Source organism: Gorilla gorilla, chromosome 14 (assembly GCF_029281585.2).
Source record: "Gorilla gorilla gorilla isolate KB3781 chromosome 14, NHGRI_mGorGor1-v2.1_pri, whole genome shotgun sequence".
NCBI lineage: Eukaryota > Metazoa > Chordata > Mammalia > Primates > Hominidae > Gorilla > Gorilla gorilla.
The window spans coordinates 113,660,209-113,686,582 of record NC_073238.2 but is presented as its reverse complement, the minus strand read 5'-3'; the positions used below and the strand labels follow the sequence as shown (position 1 = coordinate 113,686,582).

Below are 26,374 nucleotides of genomic sequence, written 5' to 3'. Positions count from 1 at the left end.
CTCTCCTCATTGACATTCTCAGCAGCATCCCCAGCGAGCACAGCTGACGGCAGGCGAGGAGTTGTGTAGGTTTTCCTTAATTGGTATTATTATTCCTGTCTTTATTATTATTTCCATTTCCATTATCATGTTCCTCTTACCTATTTCAGGTGCTATTGATTTGACAAAATCAGATTTTGTCAGATTTGTCAAATCTGTATAACTGCTGTATAAAAAGGAAATTCACCATCGTGTGTGTTTATAATATAAAAAACTGCATTCACAAATGTCTAATTGTTGGTGTTAGTCTGTTCTTAGGATAACACCACACTGGAGCATGAAAAATATATTTAGATGTCTGGGAGTTTGGTGTTTCTTATGCATTCTTCCAAATATTCTCCAAAGCATTAACTGCTGCAGTTTAACACTCAGGTTTGAGCTTATTTCTAAATCTAAGTTTAGGTAAGTTTTCCTTTTTCCTCCAGTATTTAGATTACATGTGTATGCACATTGTCAATGAAAGTGCAAAATTAAAATGTAGGCATCGTTTTAGTAGGGGCTGAGACAAGATCCTGGGCCAGGGCTCAGGAGGTTCCTCCTGGGACCCCAGGGCAGTCCCTAGGGTTGGGTTTCCCAATGTGTAAAATGAGAAGACTGGACTGGATAATCACAGGTTCTGATGTTTGCACAAGCTTGTAGTGCTAAATAAAAGCTTTTAAGCTGTATTACTGAATCTGTAGTACCTTTTAAAAAGCATGCTTCCAAACAGCTTCTAGATCATTGTCCCTACAGACACTCATGAGCAGTCTGGAGAAGAACATATACTACTGAATGAGAGTGGGATTCTATCTTGATTATCACCATCTACTAGTTGTAATGTCCTGAGTTAGGGACAGAAGAGCATGTTTGTGACAAGCTGATGGAGGGCTTCTTTCTTCCACTGGAGGATGGCATGGGACCTACCTGTGTGTCTCTCCACCCCTCCTCCTGTTTGTGGCCTTCCTGAGGGCCCTTCTTACTGTGGCCCTACCTGCCACTCCGGCCTCATCTCTCCCTGCAGGCTATAGTCCATGGGTGGCTTTGGCACATGTAGGCACCCCAGGTGAGCTAATAATTGGTACCCCCTCAAATGAACACTATTACAATATTTGCTTACTTCAGAGGAGAGACTGAGGGCTGTATGGGCGAAGGTGGAGCAGGGGGCTCTTGTGAGGAGTGTTGCTCTCTGACTCCAGTGTTATCCATCCTTGCAGAGGAAGCAGGATGGGAGGGCACTGGCCCATCCGGTGCTCCTCAAGCACGTCCATCTGGGAGGCCTGCTGCTCACCTCAGGTAGCAGCTGTGTGGAGTCTCTTTTTCAGAAGGGCTTTCTCCTAAGTATAGTTTTCCCCATCACCTTGGATTTCCAGTGGTGCTAGAGCACCTGTGGAGCCTGGGACCCCAAGCCCCCTTTATGCAGCCTTATCCAGCTATTCTGAACTCCTGGCTGCTTCCAGAACTCACCATGCTCAGGGAGAATTTAGCATGAAGCTCATGAAGCTTAAGTTTCAGGATCCCTTTCAAGGCACTGGAAGAGATTCCAGCAATTTTATATCTATTAGTTTGTATTTTTTGACCTCACTGTAATTGTGCATGTTTCAGGCCTTACAAAATCTACTTCCATCCATGCACATGCTCCCTGGTGTCTCAATTTTCTCTGCAGGGAATCCTCAATCTGCCCTGAATCCTGGCTGGCTTGTTCAACTCATTGATCAGCTCCAGGAACCTCCTTTAAGAAGCACCCCACATCATTGGGGTCCCTCACTCATCCAACACACAGTTATTGAGTGCTTCTGCTATGCTGGGTGCTGTTCTAGGTGCTGGAGAAAGCAGCAAATACAATAGGGCTGTCTTGCCCTCATGGAGCTTATAATCTAGCTGGGCAAAGGTTGGGTTCCTTCTAGTGGGCCAGATGCCACTCCTGGTCCCTGCTGCTGTCATTCATTCTGCTGATTGTTCACACATGTGCCTTCCCTCTGACTGCCAGCTCCCTGGGGCAGGGCTGTGTTCTTTTTATCTTGATGTCTCTGGCACAGTGCATGTGAACCAGCTCAGTAAATACCTGTGGAGAGAGGGAACTCACACTGCTAATCACATGTGTACACAAGGAAGGGAGGCGGCTGTTATTTTCCTGTGCCCACCCTACTTATAGGAAAATGAGGATCCTTCCTGCAAACTTGACAACTTCAAGAAATTCCTGGTGGGGCTACGTAGCGAGAGTCATGTGCACGATAGGAGTGCAGGAAGGCTTTTGTGTCCCACACTTGTGAGCACGTGGCTTCAGAAGCCCCTTTTTGTTGCAAGCTGCCATCTCCTTTTTCCTATCCCTAGCAACAGTACTGGTGTCCTGTTGGCAACATTGAGAAGCGCTTTGAAAGTGGACCAACTTTATCTCAGCCTATCAAGTAGCTTTTATAGCCATGCAGATAAATCAAGGAAGTCCTAAATTCTTTATAAGCAGAAATGACGAATTTCTCTTTTCTTAAAATAGCTCCAAGAGTTGCCATTTAGTTTGCTATTTCAAGAAGTGGCATTTGGGATTTCAGCTCTTCTTAACATTTAATCACCAGAGACACAAGGGCAAGAAATGACTGGAAAGTTCATTTGAAGCTATCACATCCGAGGCTAGAGCAGTGAAATTACTGTGCTCTTTGGAGCTTAGCTCTTCCCATGGTTTTCAAGGTTTTGTACATGTTTGGCCAGAACTGAACTCAGTTTGTGGGCGAACATTGTGCAGGTCTGCTGGATCCAGAGGAATCTCATTTTCCTGGCACTAAGAACATTTCCTGCTTCTGATTGCCTTTTGATCTGGAATTTCAATTTGCATGATGTTGGGCCGCCAGACCCTAAGCAGCAAATGCTGTGAGAGGGAGGGAGTTCCAAGAGACTGAAGGGTGGGGGGATCATGGTGGGGCCTTTTGGGGTCCTGCTTTCTGGCCCCCATGGGAGGTGTAGGGAAATGTGATTGCTAGAGGCGCGCCATGCTGCCCGCTGCCATGCTCAATAGATGGGGACTGGCGGGGCCTCGGTATCAGTGGCTCACCTGTGTCCATGTTGTACCTTGAGATGAGGAACTCTTTCTCCCCAACCACTCTGATCATGCCACATAACCCTCTGTGAGCAGTGTCCCATGGGGTGTCCTGCCTGCCTGCTCTCTTCTTCACAATCCAAGACCCTGCTCCTGTCATGGAGCTGCCCTAATGGGAGGGGGTCAGGAGTGCTTTTCTCTATCGCCCACCCCCAGCTGTGGTTATTCTTCGTCTTCCCTGGCACACACCACAGCAATACTCAGTCCTGTCTACAGTATAAGCAGCTGTCTGTTTCCTTTGGGTTCAGCCCCTGAATTTCAGTGTCTGGATGCAGTTTTCTCTATGTTGGGTCATTATTTGTCTTTCTTTGTGCATGTCCCTGCCATTATTGCCTGTTTTATTTTGTATGTTTCTGGAGGTCGAGGAAAGTTTTTTTTTCTTTTTTTTTTTTAAAAACCTGTCATGCAAGCAACATATTTAATAATATGAATAGCTCTATTTATTATAATATGTGTTTACAGTTTGCCAGGCTTTGCCTTTTCCATGCATTGACTCAGTTGAGTCCAGCAACAGCCTCACATGACTGCACAGCTCGGCTTTCCTAACCATGCGGCCATCCTCGTCAGCATTCGTGTGGACACACGACCCTATCAGGGCAGAGTCAGGTTTTGTGAGGGACAAAGCTTACAGAATTTTAGGGGCCTTCTTTAAGAAAAATAATTGAACATTTGAAAACAAAATAAGGCACGGAGGTGAACATTTATTTAGAATTTAAAAAGAAAGAAATTTTAAAAAGCTGACATAAGCCATAAACACCAGAAATCCAGGGAAACAACACATTTTTATCAATGAACCTCTTGATACACCTCCATACTACTTCCCTATAGTTTTAGGGCTTCATATTCTTTTATTGTCTCTTCATATGATCATGATTTTGTATTATCATTCTTCATTGCAAGAACAGATCAGTGTTTCCCTTGGCATGATTAGTCCAAATTTGTATTTTATTATTGAGAGTTTAGAAAAGTTTCTTCTAGTTCCACAACATCTGGGAATGTCACAGGAATTTTTAGGATTGGAAAAGCTTCTGTGAGGTTTCTTTTGTACATGAGCAATGCAGTTTGGGGGCATTCTCAGTTTGTGCAATGACTGATCTTATATACCTCCAAGTAGTCCTGGGGCCACATACCTTAGAACATGTCTGAATTGTGCCATGGTCTCCCATCTTCTGTGTCATGACATTGGGTGGACACAGTGGGCACGTTCCTGGAAATCTTCCTAAGCCAAGGTGCCCAGCAACAATGGAGCTGTATGGGAACCGCTGGCAAGCTCTTTTAGCCCCACAGGACGTGTCCCTGGGGCCTGAGTGGGATGTTGAGGGTGGCAAAGATAACAAGACTCAGCCCTGCCCTGAGGCACTGATAGTGGAGCTGAGTGTTTGCAGGTCACAGCAAGCCGAGGACTGTCATGAGAGGCATCCCAGGACTGCTGCTAAGTAGGGATGTGGCAGCAAGGCGCCAAAGGCCACCTTTGTGGGGAGGAGGGAGGTGGCCCCCCAGTTACATGCGAAGTGCTATATGCCTGCCTGGGGCTAGAGCAGCTTGGCTTTAACTTTTTTGCTGCATTGCCACATTTGCTTTCTTTGTAGACCGTCACCCAAGGGGCTGCAGGACTGTGACAGGTGTAGAGGTGGGAGGGGCACATTATCCCTGTAGAGGGAGGGACTGGAGCCGGTTTGTGTCAGAAACAGTGGACGCAACATTGCCTCTTTGCTGGGCGGGCCCCCGGGCTTACCATGAGACTGGAAACCTTGCATCTGCCTAGCTAAGTGGGGGCTCTGTTGTTGGTAGGGAGTTCAAACTTTTGCCCACTTGAAGAATTCTCATTCTTCTTTGCTCTCTCCAAGCATCCCTTCCTTAGTAAAGTGAAGAAACTTAACAGCCCATGGAGGGCAATGGGCTTGACCTTAGCTCTGCATTTAACTTCTGCCAGTACCTCTCACTACGTTGAGCTACATGTTTACAGGCCTGGCTCTTCCACTAGCCCAGGGCTGCTTCAACTCAGTTCCACATGACCACTCTCCAGGGAGTTACAGCCCTCCCCTCAAAGCTATGTATACAATCATAGAAAGCAAAGAATGTATACAGTTTTCAGGGGGAGAAGATCCAGGCTCTCAAAGGGGTCTGTAACCTTGAGGAGGAGGCTCAGTACCAGCCTTGTTTCTTCTTCCTCCCTGAAACTGAAAATTCTAATGTAGTTCCTGGGGCATCATGATTGATCAGGGTTTTTCCAGAATCCCCTGGAGAGCATGTTCAAGTATAGGTAGTTGGTCCCTGCTCCTGGAGCTCCTGACTTGGCTCTGGACTGGGGCCTCAGAATTTACATTTGTAACCAGTTCCCAGGCGACGCTGAATCACCAGTTCCTGGGAACCCACTTTCAGAACCACTGTTGTGGACTATTTGTGAACTGAAAGTACTACCTCTCCCTTTCTGATTTCACGGGAAATCACTTTCAGAACCACCGTTGTGGACTATTTGTGGACCGAAAGTACGCCCTCTCCCTTTCTGATTTCACGGAAAGCCTGAGGAATGAATGTTCACAGATAAGGACTTGAGCCTCTACGTGACGGGGAAAGCTTGAAGGACTTGTACATAGACCAAGTTAGATTTTTATACATTATAAAAGCAGCAGTCACCCAGTGTGTATGTTCTGAATGTCATAGGCTTGGGAGTCAGCCAGGCCTCACCATGCTTAGGGAGAAATAGTATCCTGAAATATTCACAATTCAAACTCATGAATTCTCAGGGTTTCAAACATGATGGTGCTGATGGCCCCGGAGCAGCTCCACCAACAACCAGAATTTGGGTAAATCTGGTTTTCTTTTGAAGATAGAAAATTAAAAACTTCTCCTTCAGAAGTCTGTCACCAAGGAAAGAATTGAATGTGAGCATGTTGCGATAGCTTTAAAACCACGGCTGTGTGCCAGATCTGTGCCAGGCCTCGTTCTTGCAAATAATAGTGGGAACCGGCAGTCTGGTAATTAGCCTATGTCATTTTGCTGTTAGCGTGATGTTCTTGTCACTAATCATGTCTCAGGCCAATCAGTTCGCTACCCTAGTGGGCTGTCCCCGCCTCCATGCCCCACCAGCACCTGGAAAAGCTTAGGAGGGCTGAAGAACAGTGAACAGCTGTCACCAGTGAATCACAGTTTAAAAAAGAGTTGAAAATAGGCAATTATCCTCTTAACCCACAATTTGGTAGATACAGTGGTGTGACTTCCCACAGATCCACCTCCAAGTCTCCCAAGCCCCTCTCTTCTGCCATTTCTGTCTTCAGTTTCCTCCCCAGGGTGCCTCCATCCCTGCCTCTCTTTTCCTTTTCCTCCCCTGCATCTCCTTCTGCTCCCTTTTCCCTGTCTCCCTCACCAGTCTCTGTTCTCCACCCTTTCTCCTCTGATTGTTTCTTTCTTTCCCCCGTCAAAGGACACCTGTAGAAGGGAGGCATTGTGCCCAGTATTTGTATTTGAAGCAAGAGATTTTTGCCTTGTTCTTAGCTTAGGCAGCAGGTGAGCCACTCCCAGTTGATCCCTTTTCCCTAGAGTCAGTCATGTGTCCCGGAAGTGCTTCCAGCAGCTGCTAAAGACTTCTGCCCTATGAGGTCACTAGGAGTTCTTTCATTAAGTGACCTGAGGTAGGGTTTGTACAAGTTGAAAATTTTTATAGTCCTTGATTCATGTTAATCCTCCATAAGATTTCTCTTATTGTTCAATCAGTACCATGAGTTTTCCTGGTCGTGGTACTGCATGACCAGTCTTTAACAGAAATGTTGGCTTATAAACTGTCTTTCACACATTTACTATGGTTGAGTATTGCTAAGCACACATTGTTCAAAGGGCAGCCCAGTATGGGAGAAGAAAGAGTTCTGTTTAACAGAAGACTGTGTCCTGTCCCAATCCAGTCCTGCTGGGTACTTTGTGGGACACTTGTAGCAATTAGCTTAACTTGAGATCCTCAGTTTCCAGCCTCAGTTGTTGAGTGGTAATTGTGACAGTAAAAACACCTTGAAAGTTACACTTTGTCACACAAAAGCAAGACAGTAGCCACAACATTGCATCCTTTCATTAGATACCTCCAAGATACACCTTGGGGGGAAACAGAAATTCATCTATTTAAAGTATTATTTGGTGCCCTAAATACATGAAACTGACCCATGAATATTTTTATTATCAAACATTTTAAGCAACCCAAGTTTAATCAGATAGATGCAAAAAAATCATTAAATATGTTAAGAGTTGTAAACATATCTGTATATTATATGTCCAGAGACAGGAAACACATCAGTAATTGAACATGGAAAATTAATATAAAGAATTACTAAATTGGTGAAAGGGGATTAACTCTATTAGGGGGTAAAGATAACTCTAAAGCAGGCTGTGCCCTTGGGCAAAATCTGGCTGCTCCCTGTTTTTATAAATAAAGTTTTATTGTAACACTGCCATGCCCATGTGTTTACTTATTGTCTGTGGCTGCTTTTGTGCCGCAATGGCAGAGTTTACCAGTTGTGACAGAAACTGTAAGGCTGGCAAAGTCCTTTACAGAAAGAGTTGTCGACTCCTGCTCTAAGAATACAAGAATAGTAAGTTCAGGAACAGAGATCCCCAAGGAAGGAACAAACTGGGAAAAGCCTCTCACCCCCACCCAAGGCAGAGATTCAGGCCTAGCTGGAGAGTGTGGTTGTGGCCCAGCAATGGTGGCTGGTGGCCAAGGTTGCTGAGGTGCTGTGGGCTGGAGCTGGTGGGCAGGGAGCCACCCACTGGGGGGAAGCTGCTGAAGGGGTGGCAGCAGGGCTTTTTAGACGGCTGCCCGCAGGGATGCCAGTGCAGCTTCCTGGAGGGCATGCCCTTTGTCTCTCCCAGAAAGCCTCCTGGCTGCCCTGCTGTAGGAACAAAGCCAAAAAATCCCCAAACCTAATAGCATTGGCACCTGGGAACAGCCCATTCTCAGCAGTGTCCCTCCAACCCCCTGTCCAGGGCTCACAATGCACCTCTGCCTTCTGGCAGTCTGAAGAATCATGGGCCTTACCTGGAGGGAGTGGAGCCAAGGGGGCTGCACCCAGCTGAGGATTCAGCCCTGCCCAGCCTGAGCCTGTGCCTGTGCCTGTGCAGGCAGCTGGGGCTGTCATGAAAGAGTCTCCCTGGCCCGTAGTTATGGGGCAGCCACCACATAAGCCAGGGAGAACATGATGTCTGCCCCAGTCTGCAGTATTGGTCCATCTGACCTCTTTGTAATGGAATTTTAGAAAGCTGTGTGCATAGTTGGGTTTTATTAGGAATATGATTATGGTTCCTAGGGAAAATGTTATTAATCACGACATCCATTCATTTTGCCAGCAAGCATTTATTGACTGGTTACTCTATGCAGTATGACAAACAAATAAAAGAGTAAATCTTTTTTTTTTAACTAAAATATTTTGAAAAAAATTTTCTGGGCAATTCTTATTTAAAAAAATTTGTATAAAGTGTTTTTTTCCTTTTTTGAATGTAAAACCAGTTTACTGTTACCAACACTTTATAGCTTTAATTTTTTTGATTTTGCATATTTTTAGTCTCTGTCCACATAGCACATATTTTACTTAATTATAATAATTGTGTACTTGTTTGGTCATTGCTTTTTTTCTTAGCATGTCAAAACATCTTTGTAGAGTGTTGTTAAATCAAGTAATTGGAGTTAAATATGAGCATGTGTATGTGCAATAGGCAAAGCAAGTTGACTGCTACTTCAGGCAACTCCAGAATCTCAGCAGCTGAACACAGTAGGTGTTTCAGTTCTTGCTCCTGGGGCATTTCAGTGCCTGTTTAAGCAGGCGGTCTTCTACAAGGGGATTCAGGACCCAGACTCTTTCCATCTTAGGCTCCATTCTTTCCTCAGGCCACCCAGTTCGGCGTTGGATCCTGTGTGCGTGGCTGCAGAGGGAAGGAGGAGGGGCCACATGGAAGGCTTCTGTGGGCCAGATGAGGCAGTGGCCACATCTTTTCCACTCGAATAAAATTGGTTAGAAGAGAGTCACATGGGTGCACCAAAACACGAAGAGGCTGGGAAATGTGGTCCACCTGTATTGGAAAGGAGACAGGTTTTGGAAACAAATAGCAAGCCTCAGTCACAATTGCCAATTTGGATGCCACATACAAAATATCCTTAATATACTTCTTATATAAAAATTGTCATTTTAATATATAAAGCATTTATTGAGATTGTATATATCAGATGATTATAGTTTCAAAAATAATCTTCTAGTAACTATTGATATAATGGACTTAGTTACTTTTTTTTAATTTTTGTTTTTTGAGATGGAGTCTTGCTCTGTCACCCAGGCTGGAGTGCAATGGTGTGATCTCAGCTCACTGCAACCTCTGCCTCCCCAGTTCAAGTAATTCTCGTGCCTCGGCCTCCCAAGTAGCTGGGATTACAAGCGTGTGCCACCACGCCTGGCTAATTTTTATACTTTTTGTAGTGACAGGGTTTCATCGTGTTAGCCAGGCTGGTCTCTAACTCCTAACCTCGGGTGACCCACCCATCTCGGCCCTCAAAGTGCTGGGATTACGGGTGTGAGCCACCACGCCTGCCCTGGACTTAGTTACTTCTGATAACATCTTCTATATGCCTATTTTAGCATTTGGCATACTGTAGTATAGTTAGTTGAATATGTATTTTTATCCCTAACCTAGCCCAGTCAATGCCTCGCATGTGGAAAGTGAGCCATAAACAAGGTGGCAGTGACTGGCGATAGATAAAGGGATTTTAACCAAGAGAGCTAACGTTGGAAATAGCTAGAAAAGCCATATTCTTTTCTTCCCTACTTACTCGTTACCTCTTTTTCCTGCTCAGTGCATGCTAGGGATGGACGTCCCCATCCCCTCGGATTCACCCATGAGCCCTGGTTTAAGTAGTACCTGCCCGCCTGGCTGTGACCCAGCCTCTTGGCTGGTTTGGGCTCAGCTCATTATCTTTCTACCTTTAGATATTACATATTAAGTATAGATATCTGGGGATAGGCAGGGATATTTTGAGACTCAGAGAAGGGCATCTTGGAGCCCCTTGTCTGAAATAATGAGTCCTGTGGATACATTTAGGCCCTGGGCCAAGGAGGGATGGTATCGTGGCTGGAGCCGTTCTGGGCATCTGGCCTCAGCTGGCAGGCCATGGCTGGACACCTAACCAGGGCAACTCTGGCACACCCTAAAGCTTGGAAGGGGACATAGCTAGTCAGGGATGACCCGAGAAATGACTGGAAGCTCCACCAGAATGCAGAGCTTCCTTTGTGCTTAAATAACTGAACAGGCATCACTCTGTGTAGCAGGACACCACCCAGCACTTTTTGTCCCTTTGGAAACAACTCTTATTTCTGTTTCTTTGTGATACCAAAACTAGCATACTCTAATTGTAGAAAATACAAAACATAGAGTAGAACATACAAAGTTCTTTATCTTAAGAAATGGCATTTGTGTATGAGAATGTCTTGCTTATCTTTTCGCCCTCCAGGCAAAGCCAAAGCTAATTGAGCCACTCGACTATGAAAATGTCATCGTCCAGAAGAAGACTCAGATCCTGAACGACTGTTTACGGGAGATGCTGCTCTTCCCTTACGATGACTTTCAGGTAAGTAACGTTATGTTTCTATCCGTAGAACCATGTGTTTGATCTTAACAAGCAGTATTTTTCTATGTATTGATTTAGTGTTTGGTTAGTTAATTATGATTTTTTTTTTTTTTTTTGAGACACAGTCTTGCTCTGTCACCCAGGCTTGAGTGCAGTGGTGCCATCTTGGCTCAACGGCAACCTCCACCTCCTGGGTTCAAGCAATTCTCCTGCCTCAGCCTCTCAAGTAACTGGGATTACAGGCGTGTGCCACCATGCCTGGCTAATTTTTGTCTTTGTAGTAGAGACAGGGTTTTGCCACGGTGGCCAGGGTCGTCCCAAACTCCTGGCCTTAAGTGATCTATCTGCCTTGGCCTCTCAAAATGTTGGGATTATAGGCATGAGCCACCATGCCCGGCCTAATTATGATTTTTAAAAGATGAAAATAAGATGTTATTTAAGAAAGAAAAGTTATTTTATATTCTTCCAAGCATCCTTCATGAGTTGATAATTTTTAATGGTATTATTTTTGCATATTAATTATAAGTATGCAAAAATGTGTGTGTGTGTGTGTGTGTGTATCTTGAATAAAAGTGCTATACTCTGGGCTGATTTAGTGGGCACAAGTGCCTTTCTGTCTTTTGAGATTTGTTTTGATTTATATTTTTTGGCCAAGTACCTTAGAATCTTAATGATGGGCTTTGCTGGGGAGCAGTGGGAGATTTCGTCATGCCTTTTTTTAGGATGGCATTTGGGAACCTGCCTTCAGAGGCCCTGCACTATGTGTGGGCTCCCAGCAAAGCGTTCAAGGTTAGCCAAGAATGGCCTGAAGTTTACCTCTGTAGTGTAATGTGGGTGCTGTTCCTTGGAAGAAATGTGGAGGACTCAGCACAGCTCCTGCTGTGTGCCGCTCTTTCAGGCTATGGCCTGTGGTTAAGAGACTAACAAGAAGCTGTGAGGCTGTTGAGGAATGAGAATGACATTCTTCCTCCAGGAAACCCGGTGGTGTTAAATGCCTTGCAGCAAGCCACCTTGGTCCATTTGGAGGTTCTGGTTACTTTCCTTGCTCTCCTGGGACCTGATCCTGGCACTTCTTTCTCCTCTCCTTTGATGCTCTTAGTTGGACACTTCTCTACCTGATGCTGTTACCATTTAAGCCCTGTCTTTTGTGAATCGAGCTGCCTTTTTTTTTTTTTAAGCTTCACTGATTCTTTGTTGTTTGATTCCAAGTGTTACATCCATGTACACAAAGATAAATGAGAGGGAAATATTGAAATAATTGACATGAAAAGCCTCCCCACGCCTTCTAATCCCATCCCACAGAACATGACTTACTGTATACAGCTCTGTGCATACTTGTCTTTAGAAACTTCCATGTTAATAGAAATTGTTAAATTACGATACTTGAAGGTTTTTTCCCACCAAATTTAAGCGACTCCAGCTTACAACAGAGGTGAGAATTTTCACAAATGTTCACTCTTTCTAACTTGTTAGAGATATATGGGCCCCAAAATGATTATTCTTTAGCTCTGTCCTGCATAAAAGGAATGCCCATAGGAATGAAATTGACCATTCGTGTGGTGTTGCTACCAAAGTAACAGGTAAATGGGTTGAGGTAATGCCAAACAATACCATGCTTTGCATACTTCATTTCATGACTAAACTGCACGGGAATGGACTAATAAATGAGAACCTCTGAATGATGCCTTTTGCCTGTGATTTGGCAACAAATGAAAAGCAAAATCAAATGATTATAAATTGTACTGCATGTTGACAAGATTTTCCTGTAGTGTTGTCTGAGGAAGCTAAAGGTTATCTCAAATTTCTCTCAACATGAAGTATGTGTTCTTCTTGGTATTAATTAAAGTAACAACTTTTTTGAGTTTGCAACCTAGAATGAAAAATTCTATTTGTATGACTGAGATAAAATTGCTTAAGAAACAAACCAAAGAAACGAGATACAGTTAGTTGAGTATCATCTTTATCCCAGGGGAACAGGTATCTGGATGTTTAAGCAGTTGCAGAATCAGACAGTTTAAACTTTGAGAAAACTTCTGTGTCCCCTTTGCTTTTAACTACTCTGGTGATAGCAGGCACAAATATTCTAGGAAAGACAAAGAACTCGCTAGCATTTTGTTGGCTAAGGTGATGAGCAAATATTATTTTCTGTTTGGGGAGAAGTTTTCCTAGAGATTTAGGAGCTTGAATTTGAGCTTTAATCCTCATCACAGGAATTGTGATGGGCCCCAGTGAAGTTTGGGTACAATTATTTGTTTTCTTATAGACTCCCACTTTCTTATCAGGTAAAGCCATGTACTCTGTGCTTTCTTGTTAAATTGTCTCAGTGATGTTATTAACTGTCTAATTAGCTGGATGAGTGAAAGGTCTTAACAGTGCCACAGATTCTTTCTATCTGTGTTTTCTTAGGCAGAATAAGAGCAGAATTATTGTATTATTAGAGGCAGAGGGAACAAATTAGATTGGGGAAAGTGTTTTATTTCGTATGGAAAAGTAATACCAAATTGGTTAGGAAATGGCAGCAGCAAAACGCATGCTGAGGGGTGATTTACTGCACTTAAATAATTTAGCAGTATAAGTTAACTATTAAAATAATAGAACTTGGTGTACATTTCTGCCAAATATATTTGAAATGACAATTTACTAAAATATAAGCATGGATAGTGGTGATGCTTGTGTACATTTTTCAAGTAGGCACATGTTGATCTTGAGCCTTTACTGGTCAGATCCTAAAGGCATCTACATGTTCTCTAAAAATGAGTTGTGTCAAGAAAAGATTTACGGGTTGCATGTAGTTGCCTGAGGATGACAGAAGAGTAGTTACTACAACAGCAGCAAAGAAGAGAGACATGAAGTAAACGTGGATTTTTAAAAATCAAAAGAATAGGCCAGGCGCACTGGCTCATGCCTGTAATCCCAGCACTTTGGGAGGCCGAGGCGGGCAGATCACAAGGTCAGAAGTTTGAGACCAGCCTGGCCAATATGGTGAAACCCCGTCTCTACCAGAAAATACAAAAATTAGCCAGGCATGGTGGTGCATGCCTGTAATCCCAGCTACTCGGGAGGCTGAGGCAGGAGAATCTCTTGAAACCAGGAGGCAGAGGTTGCAGTAAGCTGAGATCGTGCCACTGCATTCCAGCCTGGGCGACGAGAGTGAGACTCCATCTCAAAACAAACAAAAAATCAAAATAATAGTTCCCAGCCATCAGGGTATTGATGAAGTAGGCTGGGCACGGTGGCTCACACCTGTAATCCCAGCACATTGGGAGTCCGAGGCAGGTGGATCACCTGAGGTCAGGTGTTTGAGACCAGCCTGGCCAACATGGCAAAACCCCGTCTCTACTAAAAATGCAAAAATTAGCCAGGCATGGTGGTGGGCACCTATAATCCCAGCTACTTGGGAGGCTGAGGCAAGAGAATCGCTTGAACCTGGGAGGTGGAGGTTGCAGTGAGCCAAGATTGCGCCATTGCACTCCAGCCTGGGGGACAAGAGGAAAACTCCATCTCAAAAAAAAAAAAAGGGAATATTAATGAAGTAAAGTACATGTGATCTGCCATGGCCAGGGACAGGAACGCCATGGGGCCTGCAGCCGTCACTAGCTGATGGCCCTTCTTTTTGCAGAATCAGATCCTGTTGCTTAGGGATCTCTGCCATCTGTGCTTTGGCTTCATGGTTCTCCTTGCCAGCAGCATCTTCTCTTCTAGATCTTTCCTACCCTTTAGAGACCACTTGAAATCCCATATTGTCTGAAGCTATTTAAGTCCACAGAAACTTTTTCCCCCACTGTCTCAATTCCTTTCCTACTGCCTGTCTGCACCGTGCACATAAACACTTGAGTATGTGGTCTTGGCTGTTCACGACCTACTTCTTAGGCTTCTTGCACGCAGGCATCCCGCCCCGTGCTGTGGTCCTGAGAAGGGCTGGCTTTGAGCCTCTGTCCTCCCACCCACCTGCCCACCTCCACATGCACAAAATCCCTTTCTTGCTAGGTGCTAGGGTTGAATACCCATTGCTTACCTTACTAATAGTAAAATTTTTACAAGCATTAGGTTATTTTCTTTGATTCATCAAGTAAATATTAATACTGTTTGGAACATGTGATAGTCCCAGCGACTAGATTTGTAAAAATATTTGCAGGATCAATGATTTGGTTTGGCAGAAGTAGGTAATTTCTAAAATTAAAAAATGCAGGTAAAACAGGAACTGGAGAGGAGTATTTTTTTCTAGTGATTAAGAAACCTTTATTTTTCTTATCGTTTTGTTGTCTTACCCAGTTTATTTGGCGTAAATCTGAGAACTTACTTTTTCCATGAGCAAAGTTAGAGGTAAACTTTAACAAGCAGTTAGACAGAGGTAATGACCTTTAGATTAAAAGGTTTTAGGTCAAGCTGTATAAGTTGACTTGTCGCTTAAGACATGATGAGCCTCTGTTTAACTGAAAGTCAAGCCCAGGACGCCTGCCTTTTCCATCAAAGACATGGGATTTGGGTGGCAGCTGACTATTGATTTCCAATGACGATTCTTCTTCAAGTGGAGGTCTTTTTACCAGATGGTCCTGTTGGTGGGGACATTGTTAACCCTGCGATTAACCGACGGCATCTTCATCTGGCTTTTAAGCTCCTTGTATCCTGACTTGTTACACAGCTTACTTATGCTTGTGCGACTATGTAAAGTGACAGAATATGAGAAAGGTAGTGAGTAGTAAGAATGTTGGGAGACAATTTAAGCTACCATTCATATTTCATAAAAATTAGACTTTGGTGTCTGGTGTAAACAAACAGAGGACAGAGCTTGTATGGAAGGATAAAAAGAGCGTGTTGGGCCGGGTTCGTTGGCTCACACCTGTAACCCCAGCACTTTGGGTGACCAAGGTGGGAGGATTGCTTAAGCCTAGAAGTTCAAGACCACCCTGGACAGCACAGCAAGACCTCGTCTCTACAAAAAATAAATTTAAAAAATATTAGATACTAGAAAGATGGCAGAGCAAGAGCAAAGAAAAATCCCTTTGGTTCTAGAAAATCTGAAAAAGAGGAAGGCTTATCAAGCCCTCAAAGCCACTCAGGCAAAGCAGGCACTTTTAGCAAAGAAGGAGCAGAAGAAAGGAAAACAGCTCAGGTTTAAGCAACTGGAATCATTCCTATATGATTCCTGGTGGCAGAAACATGACAAGCTGCGTCTCAGACAACTAGAAGTGAAACCTCATGCCTTAGAATTGCCAGATAAACATTCCTTGGCCTTTGTTTTACGCATCCAAAGAATTAATGGTGTGACTTTACTGGTGCAGAGAACCATTGCAAGACTTTGCCTGAAGAAAATTTTCAGTGGTATCTTTGTAAAAGTCACCCCCAAGAGCCTAAAAATGTTGCTTGTAGTAGAACCTTATGTGAACTGGGGATTTCCAGTCTAAAGTCTGTCCAAGAACTCATTTTGAAACATGAACAAGCCAAGGTCAAGAACGAGACCATCCCTCTGACAGACAGCACAGCAATTGAGGAGCACCTGGGGGAGTTTGGTGTCATTTGCCTGGGAGACCTCATACATGAAATTGCCTTCCCAGGGAAGTATTTCCAGGAGATCTCATGGGTCTTGCACCCTTCCCACCTCTCGGTGGCCCATCATGCTACCAAGAATAGAGTGGGCTTCCTCAAGGAGATGGCCTCACCTGGGGTGAACACATCAATCAGCTCATCCACCAGCTGAACCCAACCCAGAATATCTGAAAGCACAGTGTAGTGGAAGAGTGTGTTTTGTTTTTTTTTGGAATTATTATCAAGTATCTTCAGATAAGATTATTTCCTGCTTAATCTTCAAAAGCTGGAAAGGAAGGGTCGAAGAAAAGACAGTAGGTGATGTTCATGGCAGACACCTCTCATCACAGTCATTTCCAAGGAAAAATTCCAATGTTTTCTACATTGGCTGCCCCCTCATCTGAAATCAGCATCTGCCATGGAGGAATGGAGGAGGGAGTTCTGCTTAGTTGCATCTTTTGTCTTATGGTTTATTATTGTGAATGAGTAACTCAAGCTTATGTACAAGGCTCTGTAAGACTCCCATAACAGTGGACCAAGCCCAGGGGCATAATTGAGTCTGGAGGTTCCTGGGGCCTTGTTTTGAAGACTTGAAATACACATAGGAAGAAAGGTACAAAAATAAATACTCAGTTGTCTCTGGAAAAAAAAGAAAAAATTAGCCGGGCATGGTGGCGCAAACCTGTGGTCCCAGCGACTTGGGAGGCTGAGGTGGGAGGATCACTTGAGCCCAACAGGTTGAGGCTGCAGTGAGCCATGATTGTGCTGCTGCAGTCCAGCCTGAGTGACAGAGCGAAACCCTGTCTCAAAAGCATGTTGTATCCCACTTCTGGATATATGCCCCAAAGACTTGGAAGCAGGGACTCAAAGAGAGATTTGTTCACCCCTATTGAGATCAGCATTATTTACAGTAGCCGAAAGCGGGAAGCAACCCAAGTGTCCATCAAGGGATAAATGGAGAAAGAAAATGTGGTGTTTACAAAAAATGGAATATTATTCAGCCTGAAAAGGGAAGAAACTCCTGTCCCATGTTACAATATGGATGGACCCTGAGGAGGTTATGCTCAGTGGATAAGCCAGTGACAGAAGGACAAATACTGTTCAATTCCACATATGTAAGGTCCCTAAAGAATCAAATTCATTAGAGGCAGAAAGTAGAATGGTGGTTACTAGGGATGGAGGTGGGGAGCAGTGGGGAGTTATTGTTCAGTGGGAACAGAGGCGCAGTTGGAAAGATGAAAAGAGTTTTGGAGATGGATGGTGGTGATGGTTGAAAAATGAGAATGTACTTAATACCATTGAACTGTACACTTAAAAATGGTTAAGATGGTATATTTTGTGTTTTATGTATTTAAAATAATGATTTTTAGAAAGCATAGGATTTCGTTATAGGATTTCTGTGCTATATTTATGGGTGGGAAACTGTTGTCATCCTTAGAACTGTTTGCAAAATCAGGTTGAGGAGTGAGTCCTTAGGTGCTTTTCCCACTGATACTCATGGTGTATTACCTATATAAATGTCTTAGCAAGAGAATTGAAAAGAAAGGGTAGGAGTGCAGGTCAAAGATTATTCAAAATCGACAATCCTAGAAATTTTACTTTTTGGAAATGTTTGAATACAGGAGAATCCTAGAGTGTTCTCAGCATTGTATAGAAAAATGTGGTTACTCCATTTCCCTTTCAATAACATCCTGAGTTTTATTTTTCCTCTGGTTCTTTTCCTCTTCTACTTACATGAGACTGATAATGATCTACAAATCACTGACATGGAGAGGAAGCCATGCCTGCTGCTTACAAAGGCCTGGAAGTCCCTGATCTCATTTCCCATCTGTCCTTTTGAAAAGAAAAAAACTTACTTTTCACGATGTTTTGTCCTCACTCTTTTCTTATATAGAGCCAAAAGAAAAAAACCCTCAATACTTTGTTTTTGGCTTTTTATTGAAAAGTGTTCTTTTCATAAATTCCTCAAAATTCTTATCAGTAAGAATTCAGTGGCCAACAGTGTAACTTTCGGTGAACATTGTGGTTTGTGGGATATTAGTTCATGTCTAGGCTTAGACCTAATTGAAAAATCTGGATAAATTATATTTCTGGGCCGGGCGCGGTGGCTCACGCCTGTAATCCCAGCACTTTGGGAGGCTGAGGCGGGCAGATTACCTGAGGTCAGGAGTTCGAGACCAGCCTGGCCAACATGGTGAAACCCTGTCTCTACCAAAAATACAAAAATTATCTGGGCGTAGCGGTGGGCACCTGTAATCCCAGCTACTTGGGAGGATGAGGCAGGACACTTGAACCCGGGAGGCGGAGGTTACAGTGAGCCAAGATTGTGCCACTGCAACTCCAGCCTAAGCAATGAGAGTGAAAGTCCGTCTCAAAAAAAAAAAAAAAATTCTGAATAGACACATCTAAACCTTCAGGATATGAGAATTTTAATTCTAGTTCAAGTAATGCCTTTTACAGGAAATAGTGATTGATTTTTTTTTTTTAATTATCATCACATAGTCCTTAAAAAGAAAAGCTTACTTTTCAGGTAGCACTGATCAGCTGAGCTTAAGGGTATATTTATTTAACTTATGTTTATTCTTAAACGACTTGTGAAAAGACTCAGCTTTGTGAGGTGCTTGGAATCATAAAGATAAGCTAGGATCCTTGCTTTCAAAATGCTCATAACTTAGGAGAGGAGATAAAGGTATGTCTTAATAAGCAGGGGACTAGGACCAGTGTCATGACATAAATCTAGTCCCATGGGAATCTACTGTGGCAGTATTATTTGAGAGTTTAGTGGAACACCTAGGTGCTGTCAGCTCTTGAAGTGGCTGGAAACGCAGAAGTCCAGCCCTGAGAGAAGTGTTTAAAAAGGAAGATCTGGACTCATCCACAGAAAAGTGAGACAGGCATGAAAGGGGCCAAGAGCATGACAGACTGAAGCCTGGGCTAGTGCCTTCATTTAGGAAAAAGCAGGGGAAGCAGAGACAGAAGTTAGGATAAGAACCAGGAAATGGAGAAGAAGAGTTGGAAGAAGGCAGGCAGAGAGGGCAGACAGTTTCTCCATGGCTAGGGAGGTCCCGGGAAAGGGCGGTGGAGTTGGTGACCAGGAAGGGGTAAAGAAGTGAGTGGGGAGACACAGGTTAGAGTAAGCTGGAAACAGAAAGAAGAAATCAGAGTGGCTCAGAGCAGTGACAAGGTCTGCAGGAGGTTTTACCAGGATTGGGAAAGCAAGAATGAGCTGAGAAGGGTGAAACCCAGGCCTGGAGAAGAGATCGAAGATATAGGATAATGTGGTCTGAGTTTTGAAGCAGGGTTCCGCATGGGGTCTCTGGGGACGGAATTGAGGGTCTTTTAGAGGAGGAGTTGAGGAAGGAGAAATACTGCCAGCTCCAAATGGAAGGAGAGCATTGTGTATTGAGAAGTGTAGCGGCAGATTGTGCTGAGGGAGCTAATGTCAGGCTGGCCTGGGGCAGGGGGAGCTTGGGTGAGTAAGGGTTTGGAAAGCAGGCCATGGAGAGTGGCAGGGGGAGTCAAGTCTCACCAGCTTGTTCTCCCCCTGTTGGAACCATCGCCACAGCCTTTGTCTGTCCCTCTTACCTGGATTAATGCGAGAGACTCCTCTCAAGTCTTCTGGGTTCTCTCCTTGCCCTCTTCCAGTCTGTCCTAACAGTGTAGCTAGAGAGACTGTTTAAAAAGTGAGTCAGAGGATATCATTCCTGTGTTCAGAATCCCCCAGCAAAGGCCTTACAGTGGCCCAAGGGTCCCTGTGATCTTGTTTCCCATTTACTCCCAGGCCTTCTCCCAGCCCGCCTCTCTCACCATCCACTGTCTGTCTGCAGCCACACTGGCCTCTTTGGGCTCCTGTTTCCCCCGCGAGGCAGGCTCCTGACTTGGGACCTATCCTGTCCCTGGAAATTCTTTACCTGGCTATCTCTTGCCCTCTGCAAACCTTTTTCCAAATCTGACCTTTGCAATGAGGCTGTTGCTGACTGCTGCAGCTCCACCCCTCTTTGGCCTTACTGGTCCTCTCTACCTTGCTCTGGTTTCTTTTTTTCTCTCCCTGTCTCTTAACAGCTTCTCACACTGGTATATGTTCTTGCTTCTTATGTAAACTCCAGGAGGCAGGGATCTTAGTTTTTAAGCATGTAGAACAAGTGGTAGATATTCAATAAATATTTGTAGAATTAAACAAATGAATTATCAACCAAGAGGGGGGTCTTTCCACTTAAGATTTCAGTGAAAACAATTAGCCTTGTTGGAAATGTCAGTCACCTGGGAATAAAGAAGAGAAAGCAGAGGATGGATGGCTGTGATGGTGGCAGGATGTAGGTGAGAGTGAGTGACCCAAGGTCCTAAAATGACCTCCCAGGGAGTCAAGGCTGGAGAGTCTTTGGAGGTGGACGCTGGACTGGGAAAAGAAGACACTAGAGGGCCCAGAGGATGAAAGAGCAAAAATACTTGGTGTGGGGTAGTTTGAGGAGTACGAGGGCACACTCAGGGAAGGGACATGTCAGTGTCTGAGAGCTCACAGGAGGAAGGTGTAGTGACAACATGGACCATGGCGGAGTGACTTTAGATGGCTCTTGGGTGAGGAGAATCAGCATGTAACAAAGCATTAAATCATTTGGAAGAAATTCAGAAAATCATAGATGTACATTCAGCCCACTTACCAGGCCTACTAAACGTCAATCAGATATAATATCAAATTGAAATACGAAGTTAAGGGTAGAGCTCTTCAAGTGGCTATTTTGAGCATTTAAGCTTCAGCTGGATTCCCAGGTCCCTGGAAGATGTATGTTACAAGCTTTCTTATTAGAAATATTGTAGGAAAAGGAAGTGATTTATAAACATTTAGAATCATTGTTTCCTTGACTGATTCATTTGTTCTTTAATTTGTTTAAAACCATCTTGCTTAGCTCACCAAACTTCAAGAAGATCAGCATTGGACTGTGCAAATTCAGTGTTATTTTCCTAAACTGAAGGAAGTGTTAAAGATGAAAACTGCTTCTGAAAAACATCTTCTATGCCTGAGTCCAAATCAGCAACCACAGAAACATATTGGGGAAGCATAATTAACTTTGTATTTGTGCCAGCCTTTCTAAATGAAGGTGGAGGCCTGATAGGCTAGGAGGATGATCTGGTCATGACCCCGCTGTCCTTAAGTGAGGTTCAGCTGATTGGCACCTCAGAGGGTTCTCCCGCCTTCCTCACTGTTCCCAGGGTATCCCTCTGCAGCCCCATGAGCTGTTACAGGCAGGGGAGGGTGTGTGGGCAGCTGTGTCCCCATGTGCCCTGGCATAGGACTGTAGGGGATGTGATTGAACATGTTATGCGGGAGCAGGACACGCACATGGAACACAGTGTAATGGTGCCCTCAGGAGCCAGAGAACTCAGCGGAACCGTGATGCCTCCTGCTGAAACAGTTAGGGTACAAGATCAGTGTGTTGATTTTTATGCTTACAAAGTATTTCATCATTTTCTTTATTTTTTTTTTCCTCAGCCTGCTGAGGGTAGTAGCTTTTTTTTTTTTTTTTTTTCATATAGTGGACACTGTGACATGATTTTTGCTCCATGTTGTGCTCAGGAAAACCTAGGATCAAGTGGGTAGTTGACATTAACTACACATGTAACTAGATGAAAGAGAGCACACACGTATGAAATACCACCTGTATACATCAAGTAAATGTAAGATGTCATTCTCTTATCCTGAATGAAGGATATCGATGAACCCAGTAGTCCATCATTGTATGTTTGTGTTCCCCATGAGAGGTCACATTCTTCTTTTCTTTTTAAAATAACATTTAGCTGACATTTTAAATATGTCAGAGAGAATGGTAAAATTCTACAATTGGTGGAACTGGATAAATGCAGACCATATTTGCAAACCAATGAGGCATAGAAGGACAATTTTATCTATGTGATTAGTGTATATGTCTTAGGATATTAAAGGTGATCAACAGGCATGGATAGAGGAAGATTTGAACTAAGGATGATATCTTCCGTCAGGGGTAGCTTAATCAGATGGAAATTTATGAAGTATATACTGTGTCTCTAGCATTCATCCCCTATCCCTCTTTATTATGATTATTTGTAAGTATGAAACTGCTTTTTTTCCCCTAAATAGAAAATAAAGCCTCCATGAGACTAGAAAGCTGTAATTTTTTTTAAATTGTAAACCATAGTTTTTTGAAAATTCATGTTTACATTTGCCAACATTCCTACAATAGTATTTTATCCATAGTAGGCACTTAATAGGTATTACACAAATGAATGGATATGAGATCTTGGCACCAGTGGCCTTTGAGGTCATTAGAGCATATCTCAAGGTGGCAAATCATGGGAGTAGAAGTAAAGGAGACACAGTAAGTTTGCATGCAAAGACGAACACACACAAACGAAGAGTCCTTAAAGGAAATGGAAATCCAGGTTTTGGCCTCAGAATTCCTAGATGTCATTTAACGTATGACCAGGCACAAAATCTCTATGGTTCCTAAAACAAAAGCAAGTCCCGCTATGTCTGTATCTCTGCCTTTTTCTACCAGGGTTGCCTGGAAGAACCTAGATAATATTGAGTGTGTCCCACATGGGTTTGAGCAACACCCTCGAGTGTGTGCACGAGATCCAAAGAGGACAGATTCAGTAAGTTTATCAAAGTCCCCTGATGTCAGAAGTCTTGAGTCACAGTGCCTTCCCCATCTGCTTAGCATTATATCTACAAAGCTGACTCTCTGCTGTGTTTGAAGTAAGACTCTGGATGGCAGCCCAGGAGCTGAAATGCTGCTCTGACAGGAGCAGTGTGGCGCTGGTCAACTCAGAGGGATTTGAGTGAAATTATACTCAGTGCATAAGCGAAACCTTACATATGGATGATGGGTGGCACAGTAGGGAGTATGTCTTCCTAAGACAAGTCCCAAAGGAAAGTTCATTGGTGTATCGAGATGTATAAATACAGTCATGCACTGCATAATGACCTTTCAGTCAACAGTGGTGGTCCCATCAAATTATAATGCTGTATTTTACCATACCTTTTCTGTGTTTAGATATGTTTAGGTACACACGTACTTCCATTGTGTTACGTCTCCCTACAGTAGTCAGCACAGTCCCATGTTGTACAGGTTTGTGGCCTAGGAGCAATAGGCTACACCCTATAGCCTAGGTGTGTGGTAGGCTATACCATCTAGGTTTGTGTAAGTACACTTTATCAAGTCTGCACAAGGACGAAGTCACCCAATGATGCATTTCTCAGAATGTATCTCTAGCGTTATGCAACGCGTAACTGTGATGGACATGTTTTAACTTGAAGCATATCCACTGTGCTAGATGTTCACACAGAATTATGGTCCTTTTAGCAACTAAAATAGAATTCTAAAGAAAGACAACCAGCTGGGCGCGGTGGCTCATGCCCGTAATCCCAGAACTTTGGGAGGCCAAGGTGGGCAGATCACAAGGTCAGGAGATCGAGACCATCCTGGCTAACACGGCGAAACCCCGTCTCTACTTAAAATACAAAAAATTAGCCTGGCGTGGTGGCGGGAGCCTGTAGTCCCAGCTACTCGGGAGGCTGAGGCAGGAGAATGGCGTGAACCTGGGAGGCGGATCTTGCAGTGAGCCAAGATCGCACCACTGCACTCCAGCCTAGGAGGACAGAGCGAGACTCTGTCTCAAAAAAAAAAAAAAGATAACCAGAGACACATACAGACAACTGGAAAACAAAAGAAAGTAAAGAAAGTACACTTACTTACACCTACCTCAAGGTTGAGTGCAATGCACATGAAAGAGTTGGTAGGTGCTTTAGACACTAGAGGTAGTGACAGGACCCAAGATTTAGTCGTATGTCCACAGGGGTTTTAACTCAGGTCTGTCTCTTATTACTCTGATCCTTTCATAAGTGATAAACCTTCCTAAAACTCACTTTTCTTAATCTGTAATTCAGTGATGATGTTTCCCCTAAAATTTGGTTCTCACAGATGTTTGAGAATCCAAAGAGATAACTACCGTCCAGGAGAGTTCTGCACGCCCTTGCTACTGCCCTTCCATTGCTGGGCAGACGCCAGGTTACTAGGGAGCTTATTACAGCCTCTATTCTCGCCTCTAGGGAATGTCATTTTATTTTTGAGGAGGCTGTTTTTAGTTGCCATCCTCAACTTTAGTTGTTCAGCAGGCTCAATCCCTTACTAAATGGGAAGGCAGACATACCACTTGGGCCCCAAATGACCACAAGTCTACTCCTGGTTTTCTGGGTAACTCTCCTGTCCTCAGCTGTGCAGTAGTACTTAGCAAGTGATTTTAAAATTGCTTCTTTGTAAGACCAAAAAAAATATATAATTCTTTACAAAAATGCACTTAATTCATAACTAGTTATTAAGGTTTCTGAACATTTATGTTATTTAGTTTACTGCATTTTAATAAACAATCGTGTGCTCTTCCATTTAAGGGATTTGAGAAGGTGGCAGAATGAAATTCATATGACTCTCAAAGTCTACTGAAATCTGACTTTTCAGGAAGCAGTACATTATTTGGTGAAAGGAACTATCTAAAGTCTCACGTGTTGCTGAGACGCTGTCTCATTTGGAACCTCATGTGATCTCACAACTAAATTGTGCAGTCCCTCTTTTAAAGTCCCAACTTCCCATTTACTCAGCAACATTCATCTTGTGCCAGGTGTTCTGCTGGGTATTGGAGAATTAAAGATGAATAACGTGGTCAGATTCTCAAGTCTGGCAGGAGACACAGAAGTATCTTTGAGTAATCTTAGCAGAATGGTACGTGTTCCTGAGACCAGACTGAGCAACTTGGTGTCAGTCAGAGGGGCCTGGTGCATTAGGGAATCAGAAATAGTCCATGTTGCTGGACTGTTGGAGAAGGGCAGAAGAGTCCAGAAAAGTTAGTACAGTTGGTCACAAGAGGTCTTTGGTCATGCTGAGGAGTTTGGATTTTATTCTGGTGGCAATGAGGTGTCACTGAAAGAATTTCAGCTGAGGCATGATGCTATCAGATGAGAGATTTAGAAAGACAAATGGCAGGTGTGCAGAGAATAGATAAGAGGGATGATGGAGGGAAGGTGGGCCTACCGGTTAGGGTGCTGCACTGTGGTTTGTGCATCGCTGTGGGTACTTTGACATCAGGCAGAGTGAAGGGTGGCACTGTTGAAGGACCAGAGAAAGAAATGGGGGACCATGCAGGTGCCAGTGAAGAGGAGCAGTTAGAGAGGCAGAGAAGGCCCCCCCACCTCAAGACCACCAACAAGATGGATTATAGAATCTATGTTAGGTGAGCTTAGGCTCAAATAGTCCATGAGAAACGTGTAATTCTCTGCTCGTATCAAGACTCAGCCCAGCTAGCTGCAGTGAGTCACGCCTGCAATCCTAGCACTTTGGGGGGCCAAGGTGGGATGATCGCTTGAGCCTGGAAGGTCAAGGCTGCAGTGAGCCATGATCACACCACTGCACTCCAGCCTAGGCAACAGAGCGAGACCCTATCTCTTAAAAAACAACAAAAAAACTCAGCCCTTGTAATGTTTTAAATGTGTTCCTTGGGAATTGGCTTTCATTAAATCCCTTCCAGAAACCTAAATGGAATTCCTTCTTCAGCCTCTCTGTCCTATGCTTTGCTCCTTTTCTTAATTATTAGGGAATTAAACATCGAGGCTCTTTAGGCAACGCTTGCCTGAAAATGGAATTTGTCTGACGTTAATAGAACATCGTGGGTTAACTGCCAAGACATGAATTGTGAGGTAAAATGTGGGAACGCCCTGTGTAAATTTTAGTTTCCAGTCTAGCTTGGTACTGAATCCTCTCAAAAAGCAAGTCATATGCTCTGAAACAAATGCATCTGCCAGATAACTTGGAAAGGTTTCATCACCTCTGCGCTCAGTAAGTTTCAGTTATGTTCCCAGAGTTGTTGAATAGTAATGTTTAATACTGCACTTGATACAAAATATTTAATGTACAGACCAGTGCAACCAAGTGGGGTTTCCAGCAGATATCAAAGGGACATAATTCTACAGAGACGTGAGGCACCATGCAGTTTGGCTGAGGCCTAGAGACAAAAGGAAGGAGCTCTTGTGAGCCATCTGAGAGGGAGTAGTTTGCAATCAGAGATAACTTTGGAACATGGACGTGGATGCTCTCCATTTGGCCCAGCTGAGAACAATAACA

General features: G+C 43.8%; 1 protein-coding gene and 1 pseudogene across 38 annotated transcripts in view; both read left to right on the top strand.

The window, feature by feature from the left end:
- Positions 1-26,374, top strand: part of DOCK9 (dedicator of cytokinesis 9) — a 289,534-nt gene that overhangs the window by 120,209 nt on the left and 142,951 nt on the right. For all 38 annotated transcript variants that reach the window (XM_019039774.4, XM_055359995.2, XM_055359986.2 and 35 more), the window contains exon 2: positions 10,587-10,703. In XM_019039774.4, coding sequence (XP_018895319.3) covers positions 10,587-10,703 — 117 coding nt within the window. The remainder of the gene's footprint in view (positions 1-10,586; positions 10,704-26,374) is intronic.
- On the top strand, positions 14,817-16,421 carry LOC109029296 (ribosomal protein uL30-like; annotated as a pseudogene).